Raw genomic sequence first — 22,786 nt, forward strand, 5'->3', positions numbered from 1 at the left:
AAAAATCTTTTAAAAAATGTGTTTTCTAAGCAAAAAAAAAATAAGAAAATGCATAAAAAAATATGAAGCACCGTATTCGAAAAGAACTCAAAACATATCTTTAATATGAAATAACACTAGTTTAGTTTTGTTGATATTCTTTTAATCGATAAAAAAAGAAGAGTAATAAATGAAACACTATTTCATTAGATGTGCAACGTTTCGGTGTCTTGGTTTGACACCATTATCAGTCCACTTTATTAAACAATGAAAATTTTTTTATAAACAATTATTAATTTACAAATAAAATAAAATTAAGATTTTTACACAAACAAAAAACAAATAAAACAAAATTAACATCCTCGCGTGAGGCGAGGCGATCGCGACGCAATTTATTCTTTGAAAATTAATAACTCAAAAACAAAAAAGGGCGTTCTGCAAATTTACATGCAGCCGATAGGAAAAAACCTCAGCTTTCGTTTGCAATAATTTATTTTCAAATAAAACGGACACCGATTTTTGGGAAATTGAAAATTAAATAATAATTATAAAAAATTAGGATCAATTTTTAAAATATTAAAAAATAAAATTCACCATTGGAAAGAGCATGAAAAAACCTTTTAGAAACATATTCTACAAAATTTTTTCCATTACAAGTATGTACAGAAAAAATGGAAAAAATAGACGGTGTTAAGCAAAATTGAAATAATTAACCCCCCTTTACCCCCTCCAAATTTTCGAAAAAGTCAAAAATGTTTTTTGGGTTACATTTCTACTTGATAGAACAAGAAATTCCCCGAGTTTCAATTTTTTTCAACAAGTTGAAATTTCAACTTAGGACATTTCACATAAAATGCCTCATATTGTAGATATGATTTATGAAATTTTTTTTTTCGATTTTTTGAACCCATCACATGGGGTGACCTCCTTAAGAAAACTGAAAGAATGATTTTATTTCGATTATTTTGATTTGAGTTCATTGACTCCACACTTGCTTTTATATGAATTGCAAAATTGTCTCCTTTAGATTTTAGTCTTGTTTTGTCATCCGTACGAGATGTCAGTGTTCTGTCTTAACTTATTTGTTTTAATTTTTGGACGTTTTTATTTTATTCGAGACACATTACAAACGTAACAAATTATTTATTTAAGTAATTCATATTTTTTTTAAATGATCAGATAGATGTTAATTTTGTTTAATTTGTTTTGTTTGTGTAAAAATGTTAATTTTATTTTATTTGTAAATTAATAATTGTTTATAAAAAATGTTCATTGTTTAATAAAGTGGCCTGATGATGGTGCCAAACCAAGACACCGAAACGTTGCACATCTAATGAAATAGTGTTTCATTTAAAAGAATATCAACAAACTTTTTTTTATGTTGGTACCTGCCATTTTGAAAATGCATGATTTAGACTAATTTGAGGTTGCTGAAGGCGAAAATGACCACCAAACCAAACCGAAAATAATTTTGCAAACTTAAAATAGGAGTTAGGGAGTGTCATGAATTTCTTAAGGTACTACTACACTTTAGAATTTTAGAAACTTTAAAATTAAATTTATTATAATCCTCACGATTAATATGAAACGAAACAATGATTAAATTACAATCTTCTTATTTAGGAAGTTCGATATTACCTTCCATTTGATTCGCTTTAAAATTTTGTAGAGAATCTTCGTCCATTGGCTCGATAATTTTACCCATTTTTGTTCTGAATGAGGGTACTATTAACTTGCTGTGGGTTTTCTCAGGCACAAAGTTTCTTCCGACGGGAGCACGCATACTGGCTTCATAATCCTTGACATTCGTGAAAGGAAATGGTAATTCAGAAACTTGATGCTTTCTAATAGTACTACTATTTTCTTCATTAATTACAACATTTCCCTTATTTTCATCTTTACGAATAGTGTCCTTGGAGAATTGAATGACAAATTTTCTTTTCAGTTTACTTGGCTGTTTAATGTTTTTACCACCCCATCTACCCCAGCCAGGTAATAACAGACTCACATCCTCAGGTTTATTTGCATTCACCTGCAAGTAAAAAGTCAGTTATTCGAAAACCTGCTTACCTCTTTTATTGATCTTCGGATCATCGGAATGACTATGTTGAATGTTAATTACTTTCTTCAATTTTTCTGGAATTCCACAGGAATCACAGTCTCAGTAAGAAATTCAGGAAAACTTTCAATTATTTTCTTAACTTTGTAACATTATATTTTGAATAGGTGAGATTTTTTCCAAACCTATAAAGGTTTGTAATTATGTATTATGAAAACCATTTGGGCCCGACACAAGTTCAGTTATGTAAATTTTCTTAAAAGTCGCGGTTATGAGCCTTGACACAATCCGGCTAGCCAGTAAAGCTCTTTTTAAAATGGTTTTTTACCAACCCACTCATTTGAAAAAGAAATGTATAATCATCAATCAAATCTTCTTACTCAAAAATGTTTTCAAAAACTATTTGTGTATACCAAATTTTAGCATTTCAGGTCAAATACAGTCAAGTGGTTGTCCGAGTTTCCGTCCACTTTTGAACAATTTGGGGTATTTGAATGTGAATAATTTTTTTACTGCGTTTCAATATTGTTATCATAATTTATATCAACTTAAGCTCTCTTTACATAATTATAATTTTAATTTTAACGTAAAAATCCTACAAAAAGATCGAAAAATCTGACAGTGCTATTGAGCGTCTTCTCGAGGCAAAAAGATCTGACTGCTCACAGACAAACAGCTGTCAGATTTTCCACCGAATTTCGATCGTATAAGTTTAAAATACAATTAAAAGTATATTTATAGTTAAATTAGGTATTAAATTATTTGTTTAATTAAAAATTGATTTGATGATTTAATTAGGTAGACAATAACTACTAAGACCCCCACTAGGACAGTGTAAATCACCACTGTCTTAGTTATCGTCCACTACTTGAATACAAATTTTAAACACAAAAATAAATTAGCATAAGCTAAAAACAAGTAATTTAAATGTGAATTAAGTCATCAAATTATTTTATAATAATTATAAATGATGCATTTTGATACTTAGAATATATGCTATTGTAAATAAGGATAAAATTTATTAATAGGGTAGAGTGGGGCAAACCGGCTCGGTGGGTAAACCGGCCAGGTGTCAATATCTCCGAAATGGCGAAATTGGAAAAAGTGTTGTTTACAAATTTAAGACAACCATGTTTAGTATACCTTATTTTTTCAATCTGACAGTTTTAGCTTGCGTTTGTGCGACGAAGGGAGCAAAAGTTTTTTTTAGTTTTTTTCTACACTTTTACAAATTTTTTCTTAAGGAAATTCTGAGGAAATCGTGTAATGTTTCCAAATATTAGGTCTTAGGTTTTTAAGATACACACCTCAGGAATATTTACCACCAAAAACTTTGATGAATTTGCAAAGCGTTTCTTTTAAAAAAATATTTATTCTCAAAATGAGCCTGTAGGGCAAAGCGGCCAGTTTTCGGTGGGGCGAACCGGCCATAGGATATTTTCATTGTATTAGAGTTTCAAGAAAATTATTATTAATTACAATGTTTTTTTCATTAAAATATTTACTTTCAATGAAAAATAATTATCTTTCAATGAGAATTAGACCCTTTAATATTGTTTCTCTGATAATTTCAAACATTTTTTTTTGTTATTTAAAAAAATTATTTATTTAATTAAAATTCAATCCTGTATTATTATTTACATTATTACAAGCATTGTTCGCATGATTCTTTATGTTTGTTGTTATTGTAAATTATAAAAATGCAATATTGTAGATAAAAAACCAAACGGTCCTGTTTGCCCCATGGGAGTGGCCGATTTACCCCAGGGGGTGGGGCAAACCGGACCTTTTGCAAAATTTTTTAAAGTTAACACAGCAACTAAACAATGAAAGATAAAGTATAGGTGTCACTGGGAAAAAGTTGCGCAATTAAATGATCTTTCAAACAAGCCATCGAAAAATGAAATCGGTTGATTCGTTTAGTCATAAGAGTTAAAAAACCGTTAGGGTGTCCGGTTTGCCCCACTCTCCCCTATATATATATATAATAATAATAATATAACCTCAATGCTGTCAGTTAAATTTATAAACACATTTTTCAATTTTTTTTAAATGTTACTTTCAATTAGTTATAAAACATTAATAATTTTTAGAGGTGTGCAAAATTCGAATCGAAAGTTAACCGAGTCGAGTTGAGCAATTCGAATTTCGAATTGACTAATTCGAATCGAATTATCTCCGATTCGAATTTTGTGTTGTCGAGTTGATTAATGTTCGGTTCGACTCGATTAAATGCACACCTCTAATAATTTTCTAATTTCATAAATACTTTCTACATTTTTGGATTGATTTAGAGTAGGGGAGACTGGGGCGGAAAGTTAAATTTTGCATAAATGATTTTTTTAGACAATATAATTCGCTTAGATGCAAATATTTATATATCAATATTGTAGGGCAACTTGTTCTCTACCAATTTTTACCTAGCTAGGTCAAATAATATATAACTTAAACTGAAAAGAATGATATTGTCGATTTTGTCATACTCGTATAGTTAGGACGTATAGCTGAAACAGCAATACTGTATGGCTGTCCCATATCCATTAATATAATATGTGAGTATTTGCCATATTTATGGCAGTATCATAAATATAGTTTTTTCAGTGTATGGGAAAAAATGTTTTTCAAAAATTTTTTTTTAGTGTTTCCTTAACAACGCTATGACCATTAGCACATATGTTCTCTATATTTTTCCAGTAATATTCCCGTAAAAATACACCAGTATGCCAAATTTCATGTTAAATCCCTTGACAACGCTTTGACCGTCATCTCCAATCACATTCGCTATATTTAACGCTATATGTAACCTACGTGCGAAAATACGTATCTGTACCAAATTTTAGCTCTCTAGGTCAAATAGTTTCGCCGCTAGGGGGGACACCAATAGGGTCCCGTAGAACACTGGCTAAAAGTTGCTTTTCTTTTAAGATTTCTAATTTTTGAAAATGTCAATAAATATCCATTAATAGTGTAAAATAACTACAAAACAATGATTAATCCATAATTATGAACGAAAATATTTGCAATTTCTATTATCCGTACCAGGTCCTGCCAACAACTTTCCTTTAAATTCAATATGCAAAAAATGTAATGAGCCTTGATAAATTATAATCAAACATTAAAGGGCCAGTCCCGTGGAATAAAATTTTCTGAAATGTGATTTTTGGATTGCTAAGGTCAAAAAAGTTAAGTCAAAAAATTGAATTCGAAAATCTTTAGCAATAATCCTGTGAAAGCAATAATTAAATGGTTAAAAGATTTAGTGTTACCTCTTCTTCCTTTTCTTTCTTAAAGTCTTCTACTAGATCCTCGTCAGAAAATGCCTCGTGTAATAATTGGTATCCATTTTCCTGTTTATCGTCATCGTTTTCACATAATAAATCACATTCTGCTGAATTCTCGTCAGGTAAGTGTGACTTTAAATATTTTGTTGCAGTTACTTTAGGTACATCGTCATTATTGACCAAAATCTTGTCTTCTTTGCTGCGAATACTAACTTCATCTCGAACTGAATCCGTAGGACGTATTCGTTTTGCACTTTTCATTTTATTGTCCTCAACTCTTCTTTTATTATTTTTGGAATTAATCTCGCTGCCGACATCTATTCTTTCAGAACTACTTTTCTTCTTCTTAGTCTCTGGAAGATCACAGTTGGTAACTGTCCATTTAGACGTTCCGATTACATTATTTTCTTGTGAATTAAAGTTCGTATTTAACGAAGTACTAATTTCACCACTAACACTTGACCGTTGGAGCAATTCATTAGGAATATCATCCTTATTCCTGATTTTATTTTTAGAAGCTGCAAAATAAAAATTACATAATTCACATTGTTATAGTCTCATTTAAGCATAAAAGCATTTACAACTTAAATTGATTACATTTTTTAAATTATATAATGCAACTTTTCATAATATCAATATTTTTAAATACGTTTGATTATAGTGTGTCGCTTATCCTACTTCCTAATACAATGACAAAAAAAAAAAAAAAAAAAAAATACACATTACATACATCTGTAAAATTAGTAAAACTTACTATTTTCAAATTCCTTTCCACCTGATTCACAAGGAATGACTTCTTCATTTCTTTCTGGTTTATTCTTCATTTTACTATCGTAGAATTTACGATATTGACTTACAAAATCATTTACTTCCGACTCTGTTTTCACATTATTAATCCAAGGATTCTCCGAGAAATTTAGCGGAATTGACGTAGAAAGCGTCTCTTTACTGACATCATCGTCGTCGTCTTCAGTAATCATTGTCTTTTGAGTTATATCTCGACCAATTGACAACTGTTTAGATAATTCTTGTCGACTCTGAAGAAAAGAAACATTTAGAAAATAAGAGAGGACAAATTTTAAGAAATTGTTCATTATATATTTTAAACTATAAATTATTAATAGACACGGTAAATATATAGTCGCATTGGATTTTTTACATTTTTCTACAATATAAAGGAATTACTCGTATTGGATTCGCCTTATTAAACTAAAAACTGATATCAGATTGGAAAGTAATTAATTCATTCATTCATTCATTTCCCTAAAAATTTCGTCAAATCAATTTCTTTGAAAAATTGGTACTCGAGCTATTTAATTTCATGTGAAAAAAGTCTCTAGCAGGCTTCACAGTGCTCTTAAAAAGTATTTTAGGAGAAATAGGGGACTGGAAATTTAAAAATAGGGGACTTTTAGGGGACCATAAGACACTTTTTCCCTGACTCTAAAGAATATTCTGATTCACTCTAAAAATTAATAGATACTTAAAAAAATGTTCTATTAAATTTAATTACAAATTCCTTCACAAGTAAAATTATTCGAAAACATCAATTAATTATTAATTAACTATCTATATTAATTTGAATGTTCTTTCATTCTTTCATTCATTCACTTTTTCTGTCCCTCACACTCTGAAGTTGTCTTCTATTTATATTTTTGTTTTTGTTATCTTTAGATAAATTGTATATTATATTATTACTAGAAAATTTTACGCGCGGAACGTGATATTCAATTTATTATTGTTATGCAAATTACAAATATTTTTAATCTTCAAATATAAATTTTTAAAATAATTTCATAATCAAAATTTAAAAAATTCTCTTATTAAGTACAAAATTAATTATTACTGTTCATATTTTATAAAATTTTAATAAATCCTTCGAAAAAATTCAATTATTTTTATAAATAGTAAAATTCTTCCCAACAATTAAATTATTTTTAATTAAATTTAAATAAAATCACATGAAAGAATTTAATTATTTTCAAAAATTTCCATAAAATGCAATTTCAACAAGAATTTTAAATTCTCTAAAAATAATTCAATTATTCTCAAAATATTTTAAAAAAATTTTTTATAAAAATTAAATTACATTCAATGCAATTTTTAAATATATTCGTCAAAAAAATTGAAAGAATTCAATTATTTTCAAAAAATAATAAAATTCTTGTGATGAATTCAATTATTTTGATTATACTTAATTTTAATAAAATTCTTTAAAGAAATTCCATTATTTTCGAAAAAACTTTAATTGAATTTCTCGAAAAAATTTTATTATTTTAAAATATTTCTATAAAATTCTTCATAACAATTTAATTATTTCTTAACATTTTTAAAAATTCTCGCGAAACATTTTAATTATTTTTTATAAATAGCAAAATCTTTCTAAACAATATTCAATTATTTTTTTGAATAGTAAAATCTTTACAAAAATCCAATGATTTTTAAAACAATTTTAATTGAATTCCTCGGATGAATTCAAATATTTTTTAATATTTCCATAAATTTCAATTATGTCCAAAAATTTTAATAAATTCTTTGAAACAATTTTTATAAATATTAGTAAAATTCTCCGCAAGAATTCAATTATTTTCAATCCACTTTTAATAAAATTCAAATGCTTTCAAAATTTTCAATTAAAATTATTAAAGAAACTCCATTAGTTAAAAAAAAATTCAAAGAAATTCTTCAAAAGAATTTAATTAGGATTTTAAAAATTTTTAATAAAATTCTTTGTGAGAATTCAGTTATTTTCCTAAATAATAAAATTCTTTGAAGGAATTCTATTATCATCAAATTTTTTGATAAAATTCTTTGCAACAATTCGATGATTTTCAATATATTAATTTTAAAATTGAAAATATTTGAAAAGAAAAATTATAAAAAAGTTAATAATAATGCAATTTATTTTGCATTATTTTTGTTTGTGAATTACAATTTTTTTAACAAAATTATTATTTTGTTTTAGAAAAAGAAGAAAAATATTTGCAAAATTCCTATTCTTTGAATCTTATTTTTGGAACAGGATTTTCCACAGGAATTAAGACACTCAAAAATTTCGAATTCAAACCTTTTTTAAATTAAACAACTTATAAAAGTATTTGTTATAAAATATGAAAATGTCGATTGCTCCCGGAGTGATCGATTTCTTCATTTTTTATAATAATTAAAGATGACCAAGTAATAAAATCATTATTTTATATTATTATAAGAATATTGTTACTGTAACTTCATTAAAATTATTTTCATCATTTTAATTCAATTATTATTTTCTAGAATTTTAAATTATTTTTTATGAAAATAATTGAATTCCTTAAAAAAATTTATTATTTATAAAAATAATAATTGAATTCCTGTGAAATTTTTATTATTTATGAAAATAATTAAATGTTTGCATACAATTTTATTAAATTTTTTTTTAAATAATTGAATTTTTTGGGAAATTTTGTTAAAATAGTAGATATTGAATTGAAATTAGAAAAATGCATTTTATTTTTGAAAATAATAGACAAGAATTTTTTTGACATTTAGGAAAATAATTAAACTTTGGAGAAGAATTTTGTTACTTATAAAGATAATTTGGATTTTTACAAATTTTTTTTTTAAATTTTGTATATAGTTGAATTTTATAAGAAGAATTTTATTTATTTTTGAAAATAGTTGAATTTCTTCAATTATTTGTAATTTCTCCAAAATTGAATTTTTTTAGTGTTTTCAACAAAAATTTGAATTAGAAAGTTTTCAAATTCTATTATTTTTAAAATTGCAAATTTTATTTAAAAAAAGGCAGTAAGAAGTTAGCCGCGCGCTTTAGCGCGCGAATTGTTGCTAGTAGTTTTATTTAAAATAAATATTTAATCATTTTTTTCTTTTTTCATTGGAATTAAGATGTTCAAAAATTTCAAATTCAAACCTTTTCAAATTGAAAAACTCATAAGAATATTATTAGGTATAAAACGAGACGCATGATTATTCCCCAAATGTCATTTTTCCGAAATGTCATTTTACCGAACTGCACTTTTGCGAATAGTCATTTTTGCGAAAAGCCATTTTTGCGAAATGTCATTTTTACGAATAGTAATTTTTGCGAAAAGCCATTTTTGCGAATAGTAATTTTTGCGAATTGTCATTTTTGAGAATCGCCATTTTTACGAATTGTCACTTTTGCGAATTGACATTTTTACGAAATGTCATTTTTGCGAATAGCCATTTTTGCGAAAAGTAATTTTTACGAATTGTCGTTTTTGCGAATTGTCATTTTTGCGAAAAGCTATTTTTGCGAATTGTCATTTTTGCGAAATTTCATTTTTGAGAAATGTCATTTATGCGAATTGTCACTTTTGCGAATCGCCATTTTTACGAATTGTCACTTTTCCGAAAAGTCATTTTTGCGAATTGTCATTTTTGCGAAAAATACAATAGTAAACTTGTAGGTATATATAGATTCACTATTGTATTTTTCGCAAAAATGACAATTCGTAAAAATGTCGATTCGCAAAAGTGACAATTCGTAAAAATGGCGATTCGTAAAAATGTCAATTCGCAAAAGTGACAATTCGTAAAAATGGCGATTCGCAAAAATGACAATTCGCAAAAATTACTATTCGCAAAAATGGCTTTTCGCAAAAATTACTATTCGGTAAAATGACATTTCGGAAAAATGACATTTGGGGAATAATCATGCGGCCCCCATGTCGTGTTTATTTAAAAATTTTTGTGTTTATTGAAAGTTTGGGTGTCAATGAACAAGAAAATACCAAAAAAAATTTTTTTAATTTATTCAGACCCCTAAAAAGGGGGGTTGAATTATTAAAAAATCTGTCCGCGCAAGCGCGGACACATTCTCATCCGCGCTTCGCGCGGGGGCTCGCTTCGCTCGCAAGTTTCAGCGCGCCTCGGGGCGCGCGATTATTGATCGTCGCGCTTCGCGCTCCGGCGATTATTTCGCACGTCGCGCTTCGTGTGTTGTTGCGCGCTTCGCGCGCAAATGGCTCGCTTCGCTCGCCGGGGTCTGCAATTGTTGTGCATTATTTATGTTCTTATTTCCTATTATATGTTTCATAAAACAGTTTTTTTTTCTTAAAGTTACTACGACTTTAAGGATTACATTCTCATCACATGTTTTAGTTTGCTGATGATTGCGATATTAAGTGAATTTAAATGTATATTTTTGGTCTTGATGATTAAAATTGTAAAGTTATTTTTAATTATACTAACTCTCTTAGTAAAAACATGATTTGCAGAAGCAGCTAAAATATTTTTAAAGAATTAGTATCAAATTTTTTGTGTAGTGTAGACCGGAGCGTAATGACTAACTTTTCACTCTTTGTTTATTTACTCAGACATTTTTGTTTTAATTAAGTGTTTATCTCCTAGAAAAGTTACTCTGGTATATTACTTTCTCATGTGATGAGAATGAAAAAAACCATTTCCAACAAGATAGGACCAAAAATTGAAATGTAAAAAGGGGTCACACCAGCACAACTGTATTAAAAAAATTTCATTGATTTTCTAAAATGTTATATCTTTTATGAATATATTTTAGTTATAACATTTTAGAAAACCAATAAAATTTTTTTAACCCAGTTGACCTCGCCTGACCCAAAAACTTAAAAAAAATTAAGTTTCTATGAAAAAATGTTGTAGAGAAAAGTTGTTTGTATTTTTCTAATCGAAAGTAATATAAAATTAAAAATATTGAAATTTGAAAAAATTGAATTTTCAAAATTTTGAAACTACTGTAGTTTGTGTAGTTTTCGACGAAAATGGCTGGCTAACGAACTCGATCTGTATTTTAACAGTAACTTTGTGCATGCAAAGTTGCAAGTTGATGCAATAAGTTTTTCAAGAGTTATCGTAGGGACACCATTGTGTCTACAGACAGACACGAAGACATGCATACAGACAGACACTTTTTCTAGACCATGTTTAACAGACTCAGGGGACTCCAAAACGTCGAGATTTCAAGAAATTAGCGAAAGTCAATTTTCGACCAAAACTAATACTTTCTCATGTGATAATAATGTAAAAATGATTAAAAACAAAAAATATATTCAAATAGTGCAATTGAAAATGAAAAAATCATATTTCGAATTTTATATCGGTTAACCAGAACTCAAAAAAAAATTTGTTTAATTTAGAAATACTAAAAAATTAAATTTTTAATAGCTTTAAAAAAAAATTTCTGAGTAATATGTAAAGCAATATTTCTAAACAATGTTGAGAGACAAAAAAAAATATTTTGATATGAAAATAAAATTTTTTAGTTCTAGATAAACCGTTTGGCTAAATCTGGCCCAAAAACTTAAAAAATATACCTGGCCCAAGAACTTAAAAAAAAAAAAAAAAAAAAAAAAAATTCACAACTTTTTTGTTTTTTGTTGTACTGAAAAGTGTCTAAGGGAAAAGTTGTTTGTTTTTGCACCAAATTTAAGGAAAAAATTAAAAAAAAATATTTTTTTGAAAATTGTAAAAAATACAAAATTTTGAAAATTTCAAAATTTTGTATTTTTGTTGTTTTTTGACGAAATGGGCTGCCCAACGAACTCAGGCTTCATTTTTCTGGACTAAAAAAGTGTGCCAAATTGCAAGACGATTCATAAAAATTTATTCGAGTTATCGTGGCGACAAATTTTTCTACAGACAGACGACAGACAGACAGACAGACAGACAGACAGAGGGACAGACAGACGGACAGACACTTTTCTAAAAACCATTTTTTTGGAATCAGGGGGCGATGAAACGTAAAGATTTAGCAAAATTAGACATTGCTCAAAATCGCACAAATCCAAGACTTTCTCATTTTTGATGAGAATGTAAAAACAAATTTTATGGAAAAAATCAAGAAAAGGCAGAATTTTTGAAAATTTTGAGTTCTTTTTTGTTCCCAATTTTGTATTTTTACCTAAATTTGGCATCTAAAAGAAAAAAAGGAAGGTTTCGATATGTTTTTAATGTTTTCTTATGTTTCGGCTAATGCTTCACTCACTATAAATCTCAATTTTTTGTACTTTTTTGGAAAATTTTTTTTTAAATTTGTGTAAGAGATGCAATTGTCGATTCTAATGTTAAGAAAGGTGTATTAGCATAATATGAACTAATTTTTATTAACACGGCCCCAATAGGACAAATTTTCTACTGCAGAGAAGGCTGACAAAAAGTCCAAAAAAACAATAAATAGCAAATTTAAAAAAAATATTACATCCTTAAAAACCCTTAGTTTTAAGAATTTAAGAAGGTCTAAAAGATCGATTCGGGAACCCATGTATTAAAAATTCTTTTTTGTATTTTTTTCTCAATTATTTTAAGTAAATGCATTATATCTCCAGAATATTGTGTTAAAATTAAAAGTCAATCGGAGCTAAATGGACAGATTTAAGAGTATTTTTATTAAAATATTTTAATAGTTGCAGAGACACCTTTAAACTTTGAATAACTACAAAACCAAATAAGATATAAAAAATTTGTTTGTTACTAAACATTTGTAGTATCATTATTAATATGGTCAGGATTTTGTCACCCGAAATTAATCCGGATAAATACGAACTCTATACGGTTTGTGAATAACTAGTGAATCCGGAGTTGGTCCGATGAAGTCCGAAACTAATCAGTTAATTTAAACTAGTGATTCCGGAATTTATCCGCAACATTGCCATTTATTCTCAGGTTTTTATCATCTGGAATTAGTGCGGACAATTTAGTGAATGTTAATAAAATGAGAAATGAAGGGATTTCAACTTCCAAAAAATTTTTAGGTAATTTATGGATGGCCTCTAACGATACATAAAGGTTTGAACGCGTTTTTCTCAGAATAACGTTTTCTGAAATGGAGGACACTTTATCTCTGAATCTATTGAATTGATTTTATTAAATGCTAGGTCGTTTGATTTTTTAGCTTGTCCTGTATGTGAATTCACCAAAAAATAGTCAAAAAATTAAAAAAAACATTTTTGTAGACTAGAAATATAATAAAAAAAGATGGTATATTTTAAAACAAAATATTGAAACATATTCAATTTTTTATTTTAATCGATTTTTCAGTAAAGGTGGTGGATTTATATGCAAGACACTTTCCTTTTTTAGAAAAACAGTTTGAATTTTTTGCTTCAGATTTGTCAATTTTGAGATGAACTGTCCGTCATTAGACAATTAACTTTTTAAAAGTTCGAATTTGATTTTATCTGTAGATTATGATATTAAAGGATAGGACCAAAAATTGAAATGTAAAACAGGGCCAGACCAGCCCAACTGCATTAAAAAAATTTCACTAATTTTCTAAATAGTTAAAACTTTTATAAAAATCTGTAGTTTACAACAAAACAAAAAAAATTTTAACCGTTTTTAAAAATTTTAAACTTTTGTTATTTTTTTGCATAAATAAAATATTAAAACATTTATAAAAAAAATTTTTAGTTCAAAAGCAGTTTACAATAAATTAATGTCATTTACAATGATTACATAAAATTGTCCATTCTTTAAAAAAAAACATTTGCATGATTGTAGATTTAAAAATTCAATATTTTCAATAACAATTTAAAAAAAAGTTAAAAAAAAATTTTTTTTCTTAAATGTTCGTTGGTTTTATTGTAAACTAAATGTTTTTATAATAGTTATAAAAATTTAAAAATTCAGTAAAATTTTTTTAACCCAGTTAAGCTAGCCTGACCCAAAAACTTAAAAAAAAAAAATTAATTTTCTATGAAAAAATGTTGTAGAGGAAAGTTGTTTGTATTTGTCTAATCTAAAGTAATATAAAGTTAAAAATAATGAAATTTAAAAAAATTGAATTTTCAAAATTTTGAAACTACTGTAGTTTGCGTAGTTTTCGACGAAAATTGCTGGCTAACGAACTCGATCTGTATTTTAACACTAACTTTGTGCATACAAAGTTGCAAGTTGATGCAATAAGTTTTTCAAGAGTTATCGTAGGGACACCATTGTGTCTACAGACAGACACGAAGACAGACATACGGACAGACACTTTTTTTAGACCATGTTTTTCGGACTCAGGGGACCCCAAAACGTCGAGATTTCATGAAATTAGCGAAAGTCAATTTTCGACCAAAACTAATACTTTCTCATATGATGAGAATGTAATAAAAAATTAGTTTTTTGCAAATAAGTCGAAAAGTTTTAAGTTTAGTGAAAAGTTGTCAACAGCAAAGTTGTAGCTGATGGTAAGACGAGAAAAAAAGTCTCTGGTAGCAAGCTCCCATAGGCAATAGTTTTGGAGATAATTGAGTCGGAATATGGATTTTTTGTTAAAAAAATGATAAAAAATATATATATACGGTGGTTTTTCCGGAAATTACTAGTTTTTGGTTAATGTGAGCATTTTTTGAGTACAATGGGGTGAGAATATGTGGAAATTAATGTAATAATTTTTTTCTCTTTGAGAAATTTTGATTTTTAGCGTTATTTTCGGATTTTTGAGTATTTTTTTGTTATTTAAGAGCCTATAACTCCGAAATTTGACTTTCTATGAAAAAATGTTGTAGAGGAAAGTTGTTTGTATTTTTCTAATCTAAAGTAATATAAAGTTAAAAACATTGAAATTTGAAAAAATTGAATTTTCAAAATTTTGAAACTACTGTAGTTTGCGTAGTTTTCGACGAAAATTGCTGGCTAACGAACTCGATCTGTATTTTAACACTAACTTTGTGCATGCAAAGTTGCAAGTTGATACAATAAGTTTTTCAAAAGTTATCGTGGCGACACCATTGTGTCTACAGACAGACACGAAGACAGACATACGGACAGACACTTTTTTTAGACCATGTTTTTCGGACTCAGGGGACCCCAAAACGTCGAGATTTCATGAAATTAGCGAAAGTCAATTTTCGACCAAAACTAATACTTTCTCATATGATGAGAATGTAAAAACGGTGTTTTTTGCATTTTTTGAAGTCCTGTAAAAAGAAAATGGAAAAACATTAAAAGCTCTAATATGGCTTAAAAGAAAGCTCAAACCTTTATCTTTAAGAACCGAAACTGAAAAGTTATGTAAAAATTGCAGGGAACCTGTATTTACCGAGTACCCCCCTAATGTATCATACATTCTGGTAAAAATGACTGGGAATCTAAGCATATCAATTTTTCACAATCGGATTGGCTTCAAATTTGTTACTCAGGGGTTTTTGGGGTCGCTGATTACGAATCCGAAGTCAGACTTCAAAAATCCAAAATGGAGACTTTAACATGGCGGATTCAACCAAGTCTCGAGCGAATCCGAACGACTTTTAACATTTTATTCGCTATGTTGAAGCCACCATTTCGAATTTTTGAAATCTGACTTCGGATTCGTAATCAGTGATCCCAAAAACCCCTGAGTAACAAATTTGAAGCCAATCCGATTGTGAAAAATTGATATGCTTAGATTCCCAGTCATTTTTACCAGAATGTATGATACATTAGGGGGGTACTCGGTAAATACAGGTTCCCTGCAATTTTTACATAACTTTTCAGTTTCGGTTCTTAAAGATAAAGGTTTGAGCTTTCTTTTAAGCCATATTAGAGCTTTTAATGTTTTTCCATTTTCTTTTTACAGGACTTCAAAAAATGCAAAAAACACCGTTTTTTAATAATTGAACCCCCCTTTTTAGGGGTCTGAATAAATTAAAAAAATTTTTTTTGGTATTTTCTTGTTCACTGACACCCAAACTTTCAATAAACACAAAAATTTTGAAATAAACACGACATGGTCATTTTTTTGTTACCCAGTGTTATTATTCAATTCAACTTTTTCAAAAAAATTAATTCTACAGAATTTTTAGTTAAAGAAACGAAAAATAATAATTTAATTCTACCAGAAATCAATTATTTAAATACAAAAATAAATAATATTGAATGTTTCTTAAAATTTAATTTTTACGAAGAATTGTATTAACAATTTTTGAAAATATTTAATTTCTTTTAAGGAATTTAATTAAAATTTTAATGAAATTTATTATTTGAGAAGAATTTCCCTATCTATTTATAATTAGATAATTTAATTGCTGACGAAAATTTTTAAAAAATTTTGAAAATAATTTGATTTCTGCAAAGTATTTTATTAATTTTCAAAAGAATTGAATTCTTGTGATGAATTTTGATATTTATCAAAATAATTGAATTTTGGAAAAGAATTTTATTAAAATTCTTCAGAATAATTGATTTTATGGGAAGAATTTATGCGATTTTGTTGTTTATCAAGCTAATAGTGAATTCTTTTGCAAAATTACTTAAAAATTTTTGAAAATTGATTTTTTGCGACGAATGAAATGTTATTTTTAAAAATATTTGAATTATTGCAACGAATTTTATTGTTTTATTGAATAATTGAATGTTTCTTAAAATTGAATTCTTTCCTCATGTTTCAATAAAATTTTAAATAATAATTGCATTTTTCAAGGAATTTATTTAAAATTGTATTAAAAATATTCGAAATTCTGCGATGAAAATAATTGAATTCGTAAATGAAATTTTATTATTTATGAAAATAATTGAATGTTTTCGTAGAATTGTATCAAAAAGTTTTTTCTATAATTAAATCTGTTGATAAATTTTATGAAAATAGTAAATATTGAAAAATTATTGAATTGCAAGAAACTTTTGAAAATAATTGAACTTTTGCAAAGATTTTTATAAATTTTTGAAAATAATTGAATTTTTGCCGAAAAATTTTGCTATTTGTAAAGACAATTGAATTCTTGACGAAATATTCGTGAAAATTTTTAAAAATAATTGAATTTCTTTGAAGAATTTTATTACTTTTGAAAATAATTGAATTCTTGGTATGAATATTGTAATTTATGAAAATAATTGAATTTTGTAAAAAATTTTATTAAAATTCCTAAAAATTATTGAATTTCTGTGAAGAATTTTGTTATTTATCAAGATTTATATTAATTAAAACTTTTGTAATAATTAAATAATAGGTATTAAAAAACAACCAACTTCTAAACATAATTGAGACTAGGCTTCACCGAAATACTAATCTTACAAATTTTATAAATTTCATGAAAAATTTCATCGATCATAAATTTAAAGATTTGAAACTTTGAAAACAAAAGTTTCCAATTGAAAGTTTCAACGGCACTTTGCTAAACTTTGTGTGAACTCATCATTAAAAGATAAAAGAAAAAAATAGAGGAAATTTAGGAGAAATTTTGAAAATAGGGTACGTTTAGGGGCCAAAATTAAAAAGGGCACTTTTAGGAAAATAGGGGCCAGAATGTGAAGCCTGCTCTAGCCTGCTCTAGCCTTCTCTACCGCTAATTTTAATAATTATATTATTTATGTACAAGTCTGTTAAAGTAAAATATATAAGAATAAAAAAAATTCATTAAAACTTCAGATTAAGGAGTAGTATGCACATCACTAACTGAAAAATAAATACTAGAGGAAAATCAACGCTAAAAGATATATAAAATAGTTATAAATGAAATTTATTGGTCTTACCTCTTTATCATATTTTGCACGTATCAATTTGTTTTTTGCCCAGTGTCCAGTGCTCTTATGTCTTAATGTCATCCGCTCTTCTGATCTAACTTTTTCCAAATATTTTAGTTTTTCTAGAGCCGCAACTGAATCAGTTTTTTCCAACTTTTCAAATTCTTTTAACTGGTCCTTCAATTTCTTCTTCCTTTCAATACGATGGTATTTCTTACTTTTAATTTTCTTTTGACGATGTGCCTTTGATATTTTGTACGACTACAAATAGAATAGATAAATTTATTTTCATTATTATGATTAAAAAAATAAAATATTTAAACTTGTTTTGATTTTGGGTGTCTAATAAAAAGTTTAAAAATCCCTGACAAATGGTATATTACTAAGTACGATGCATTTTTGTGTTTGTGTCTTTTAGGATTCTAATAAAAAAAAAATTACGATGCATTTTAAAGATATAACCAAAAATACTACAAAAAGTTGTAAATCCAGATTTTCATTACATGAACATTTTGCTTCCTCTTTACAATCTGCGAAAAAATTTGTTTCCTTGTAAAGGAAACCGCACTTATAAATATTTAACACCCACGGGCTTTTAAACTGCGTTCTTTTAACTTAAGAAATCAGAACTACCGTAATTTTTAATAATTAGGCGTGAAAAATTAACAGTGTACTCTTGAGATATAACATTTTTAGAAAAAGATAGTATAACAGGGTTGCCACAAAAATATAACTTTATTTTTCCCTGACTTCTCCCTGATTTCCAGACTATTATTCTATTACATTTATTTACGAATTTCTTAAATTGTAAAATTATTCGTAAAATATATATATAAATAATAATTCGTAAAATTATTCATGCTATAATGCTTTTAATATTCAATTATTATCTAAAATTTTAACTAATATTCATTTTGAAATCAATTGTTATATGAAAATTCTACGACAATTCAATTATTTAAATACAAAAACAAATAATTTATTGAATAAATGATTGTTTCTCGAAACTAAATTATCATAAAGAATTTTATCAACAAATTTGAATTTTTTCGAGAAATTTTAATAACATTTTCAAGAATAATTAAATTTTTCGAGGAATTCAATTAAAATTGTATTAAAAATAATTGAAATTCTATGATGAATTTTATTACTCATGAAAATAATTGAATTTTTGTAAAAAAAAATGTTATTATTTATTAAATAATTGAATTATTGCAAAGTTTGCTTAGAATTTTATCACAAATTTTTCTTTAAATAATTGAATTTGAAAAATTTTATTAAAACAGTAGATATTGAAAATCATTGAATTAAGAAAAATTTTTTGAAAATAATTGAAATTTGGAGAAGAATTTTATTATTTTTAAAGATAATTCCTGACTTTTCCCTGACCATTGGCAACCCTATATAATATTGCTTATTTCAAAAAAGGTTTTCATTTTGAAAAACTTAAGTGACTTTCATGAAGAAAACAATGTTATCTTGATGACAGTATAAGTCGTTTAAGAAGAAGAAGAAGAGAGTGCAAAAGTCGAGTATCGGTGTCAAACACCCTGGGTGCGCTTTAAGGGTTAAAAGATGTTTTTTTAAATAAAAAACATTAATAGAAATAATTTACAATACCTGTTCAGCTCTAAGCTTTGCAGTTTCTGCTCGACGTTGCAGTATTTCTTCCAATGATAATTTCAAAACGTTTTCTTTTGGCACCTCTACTGTACTTGGTTCTATAAGGTACAATTCTTTTTCTAAATCGGATTGAATTCGAAATCTTTTAACAAATTCACCTGATGGTTCTGCTTTCGTAGGTGGATGCCTCAATGGAAAGGAAACATTTTCTGCGGTTCGTTGTTGCGTAATCACAGAATTCCATTTCTTAAGATCGGTTTTCAAGTTTTCATACCCAACGCTACGTTTAATCTGCAAATTGAAATATGGTTATAAGGATTTATTACAATCCTTTTATTTTATTTCTTTCCTAAAGTAAATTAGAAAATTGTTATAAAATTAACATTAGTAAAATTCTCTGAAGCTGATGTTTAACTGACTCCTGGACATTCGGGTGTACATTGGCATCAACACTAAATATTTTGAGAAAATCTTATTATTTCATTATGATAAGAAAATTTTTTAAAAATATTTACCTTTTCTATAGCAGGCTTTTCTAAAAGTTTTGGCAAAACTTGAGCATTTTTTGATTTATTAAAAACTTTAGCAACTTTTGATTGTCGACCTTTTCGACATGAAGTATTTGCAAAATCTGAGATTTGTATTTTATGTTTATCGGGGATTCCACTTTTAACTAAATGATATTCTGAGATTTCGAGGCTAGGTTCACTGCATTTTGATGATTGTACTCTGAAAGATACATACAATTTTAAATATATAATAAAAGTAGGTAATATAACACAAACAAAATAATTTTTTCCAGGAACTTATCATTGCATAAATTCGTTTAAATAAGTTAAAAGGAGTCAAGAATAGTCGCTCTGTCCCACTGAGTATTTTTGATCTAGGTATGTACTTTTACTTCAGAGCTTCAGACGATAGTTCATTTGAGTCTAAAATTTACTTGGAAATATTATTTTTTATTAAATAAAAAGTTTGATATTTTTTGAGAAAAGAAGACAATCGAACACAAATTAAAATTTTTAAAAATCGGACAAGTGCGAGTTGCACTCGCACTAAGATCGAGGGTTCCGTACACCAAAACAAAACTCATTTTTTATAAAAATATACATATAGAAGAAATATGATTGATTAAAATTAACATATATATAAACCTATTGAGCTGAAATTCGGTATACATATGTATATTTTACATGTAGATTACAAGAAAAAACTACAAAAATCCATATTGGATTCTTATGTTTTATTTACAAATAACAGAAAATATATATATAATATATATATTATTATATAATAATAAAAAATATATATAAATATATATGAAGATCCTTACCGAATTTCAACTCACCAGGTTGAGATTTGTAAAAATTAATAAGGGGGGACAGGGTCATTTTTTGCAATTTTTTCGAAAAAATTCAATTTCTTTCCCTCCTAGTTCGCAAATATGTCGATCAATTGGGTTCACTATATTTTTCCTGTAATCTGCACTTAAAACTGAAGATCCCTGCCGAATTTCAACTCACCAGGTTGAGATTTGTAGAAGTTAGGGGGGGGGGGACAGCCCATTTTGCGTGGCTGGGACGGACACACGAGTGATTTCATAAGGGTTCCGTCAGTACACCTATGGTGTACGGAACCCTAAAAATGAATAAATTGATATTTTTCTATTCAAACATTCATTTTTTTGACAATTTTTGAGCAGAAAAGACAATTTGTCCGCTTTTCACCTACTCGATTTTTTCTTTGTCGGTGGAAATAAATTTATTTTCCATATTTCGTCCATCTTCTAAAACATTTTGACAGACGGTCGTTGTTTCAATGATTCATAACTTCTGTAATTTTCATCAAATCTCAAAAAAATAATACTCAGGGTGTCTACTACTTTTGTTCAACAAAATTCCCGGTTATTTCCCGGCTTTGTCCTAATTTTTCCCGGTTTTTTTCTCATCAAATTTAAATTTATTTGATTTTGAACATAAATAAAAATACAAATTGCTTCAAAAAATTTTTATTAGAGTTTTTATGAATAATAATTAAATTTCTTTGACGAGTTTCTTTAAATTTTTCTAAAATAATGTTTTTTTTTAATAATTTAAATTGAAAATTTGGAAAATAATTGAATTCTTGCGTAGAATTTTATTAAAAATTTTGAAAATAATAAGCAGTAATAATTATTTACTTAATAAGTACCTAATAAAAACTTCATTTGATCAAGAAATAAATAAATATCATTTATTTGAATATTTAGAAATTTTAAATTATAAAAATTTAAGATAAGTTCAATACTGATAATTATTGAATAATAAAAGGTATATTATAATTTTTAGAAGCAAAAAATTGACTTAAAACTTTAAGAGCGACTTTATATTTTAAAAATAAAATTATAATCACTAACTTCCCTTGATTATTTTCGAAAAATTTAAATAAAATTCTTTAAAAGAATTCAATTATATTTTTAATAGAATGTAAAGAAATCACAATTGTTTCAAAAATTTTCAATTATTTTGAAACAATAGGTAGAATTAAAAAATTCCAAAAAACTTATTTTTCATAATTTTCAAAAAAACTTTAGGAAAATTCAATATTATTAAAAAAATTGAAGTGTATCTTTTTTAAAATTGACTAATAAAAATTTAAATTGTTAATCTTCGCACAAAGAAACTTGAATATACATTACCTAAATAGAATGTGATTCTTTATAAAATTCAATTATTTATCAATTATTAAATTAAAATACTTTGAAAATTCAATTTGTTAAAAAGTTTTTAATGAAATTCTTTAACAAATTTAATTATTTTCAGTTGAATTTCACAATATTTCTATTAACTCCATAATTTTTTAAAAATTTATTTACATAATATGTTTGAATTGGTGACTGAGTTTTTACTATCAAATTACTTATTTTTAACTAATTATAATTTAGAGAACAGTATAAATATCTATAAAAATTGAAATAAAAAGCGATTTTTTAAAAATAAATAAAAATAATAAAAAATTTTTTAATTTGATGAAAAAATTCCCGGTTTAGCATAAAATTCATGGCTTATTCCCAGAAAATATCTTAATGTAGAACATTACTTTGAAACGTTTGTCAGGATTTGCTTTATTAAAAAGGTCAATTTTAATATTAAAATTTATATATATAGGTATAATTATAAAAACCTTTGCTTTCCATCGAGATCAGAAACAGCTTCGATTAATTTTAAATGTGTTTTGGAAACTTTCTGATTGCTTTCACTTTTTGTATTTAACTTTTCCATTATTATTAAAATTTCATTAACATTTCTAATAAAATGTTATTAGATTGCCCTTTTTTTAGAGAATTATTAAATCTTGAGAAACTTAACCATAAAGGAACAAAAAAAACACGTGGTATTAAATAATAACATACAGACATGGACATGAGACAAGTTATCAA

General features: G+C 26.6%; 1 protein-coding gene across 1 annotated transcript; it reads right to left on the reverse strand.

The window, feature by feature from the left end:
- Positions 1-1,515: 1,515 nt before the first annotated feature.
- Positions 1,516-22,785, reverse strand: LOC122500022 (U3 small nucleolar RNA-associated protein 14 homolog A). Its single transcript, XM_043608699.1, has 7 exons — positions 22,531-22,785; positions 19,884-20,097; positions 19,366-19,659; positions 17,755-18,006; positions 6,074-6,356; positions 5,305-5,837; positions 1,516-2,011 (listed from the first exon to the last, which is right to left on the reverse strand). The coding sequence occupies exons 1-7, from the start codon at positions 22,626-22,628 to the stop codon at positions 1,595-1,597; spliced, it is 2,091 nt and encodes a 696-aa protein (XP_043464634.1). The 5' UTR covers positions 22,629-22,785; the 3' UTR covers positions 1,516-1,594.
- Position 22,786: the final 1 nt, after the last annotated feature.

The sequence above is a fragment of the Leptopilina heterotoma genome, unplaced genomic scaffold (genome assembly GCF_015476425.1).
Source record: "Leptopilina heterotoma isolate Lh14 unplaced genomic scaffold, ASM1547642v1 Lhet_180, whole genome shotgun sequence".
Taxonomy (NCBI): Eukaryota; Metazoa; Arthropoda; class Insecta; order Hymenoptera; family Figitidae; genus Leptopilina; species Leptopilina heterotoma.

Coding starts and splice junctions, on each gene's coding strand:
- LOC122500022 (XM_043608699.1), bottom strand. CDS start 22,628: ATGGAAAAGTTAAATACAAAAAGTGAAAGCAATCAGAAAGTTTCCAAA. Junction 19,660..19,883: donor AAAAGCCTGCTATAGAAAAG/GTAAATATTTTT, acceptor TTCAATTTGCAG/ATTAAACGTAGCGTTGGGTA. Junction 2,012..5,304: donor AGAAAGAAAAGGAAGAAGAG/GTAACACTAAAT, acceptor TTTTACTTGCAG/GTGAATGCAAATAAACCTGA.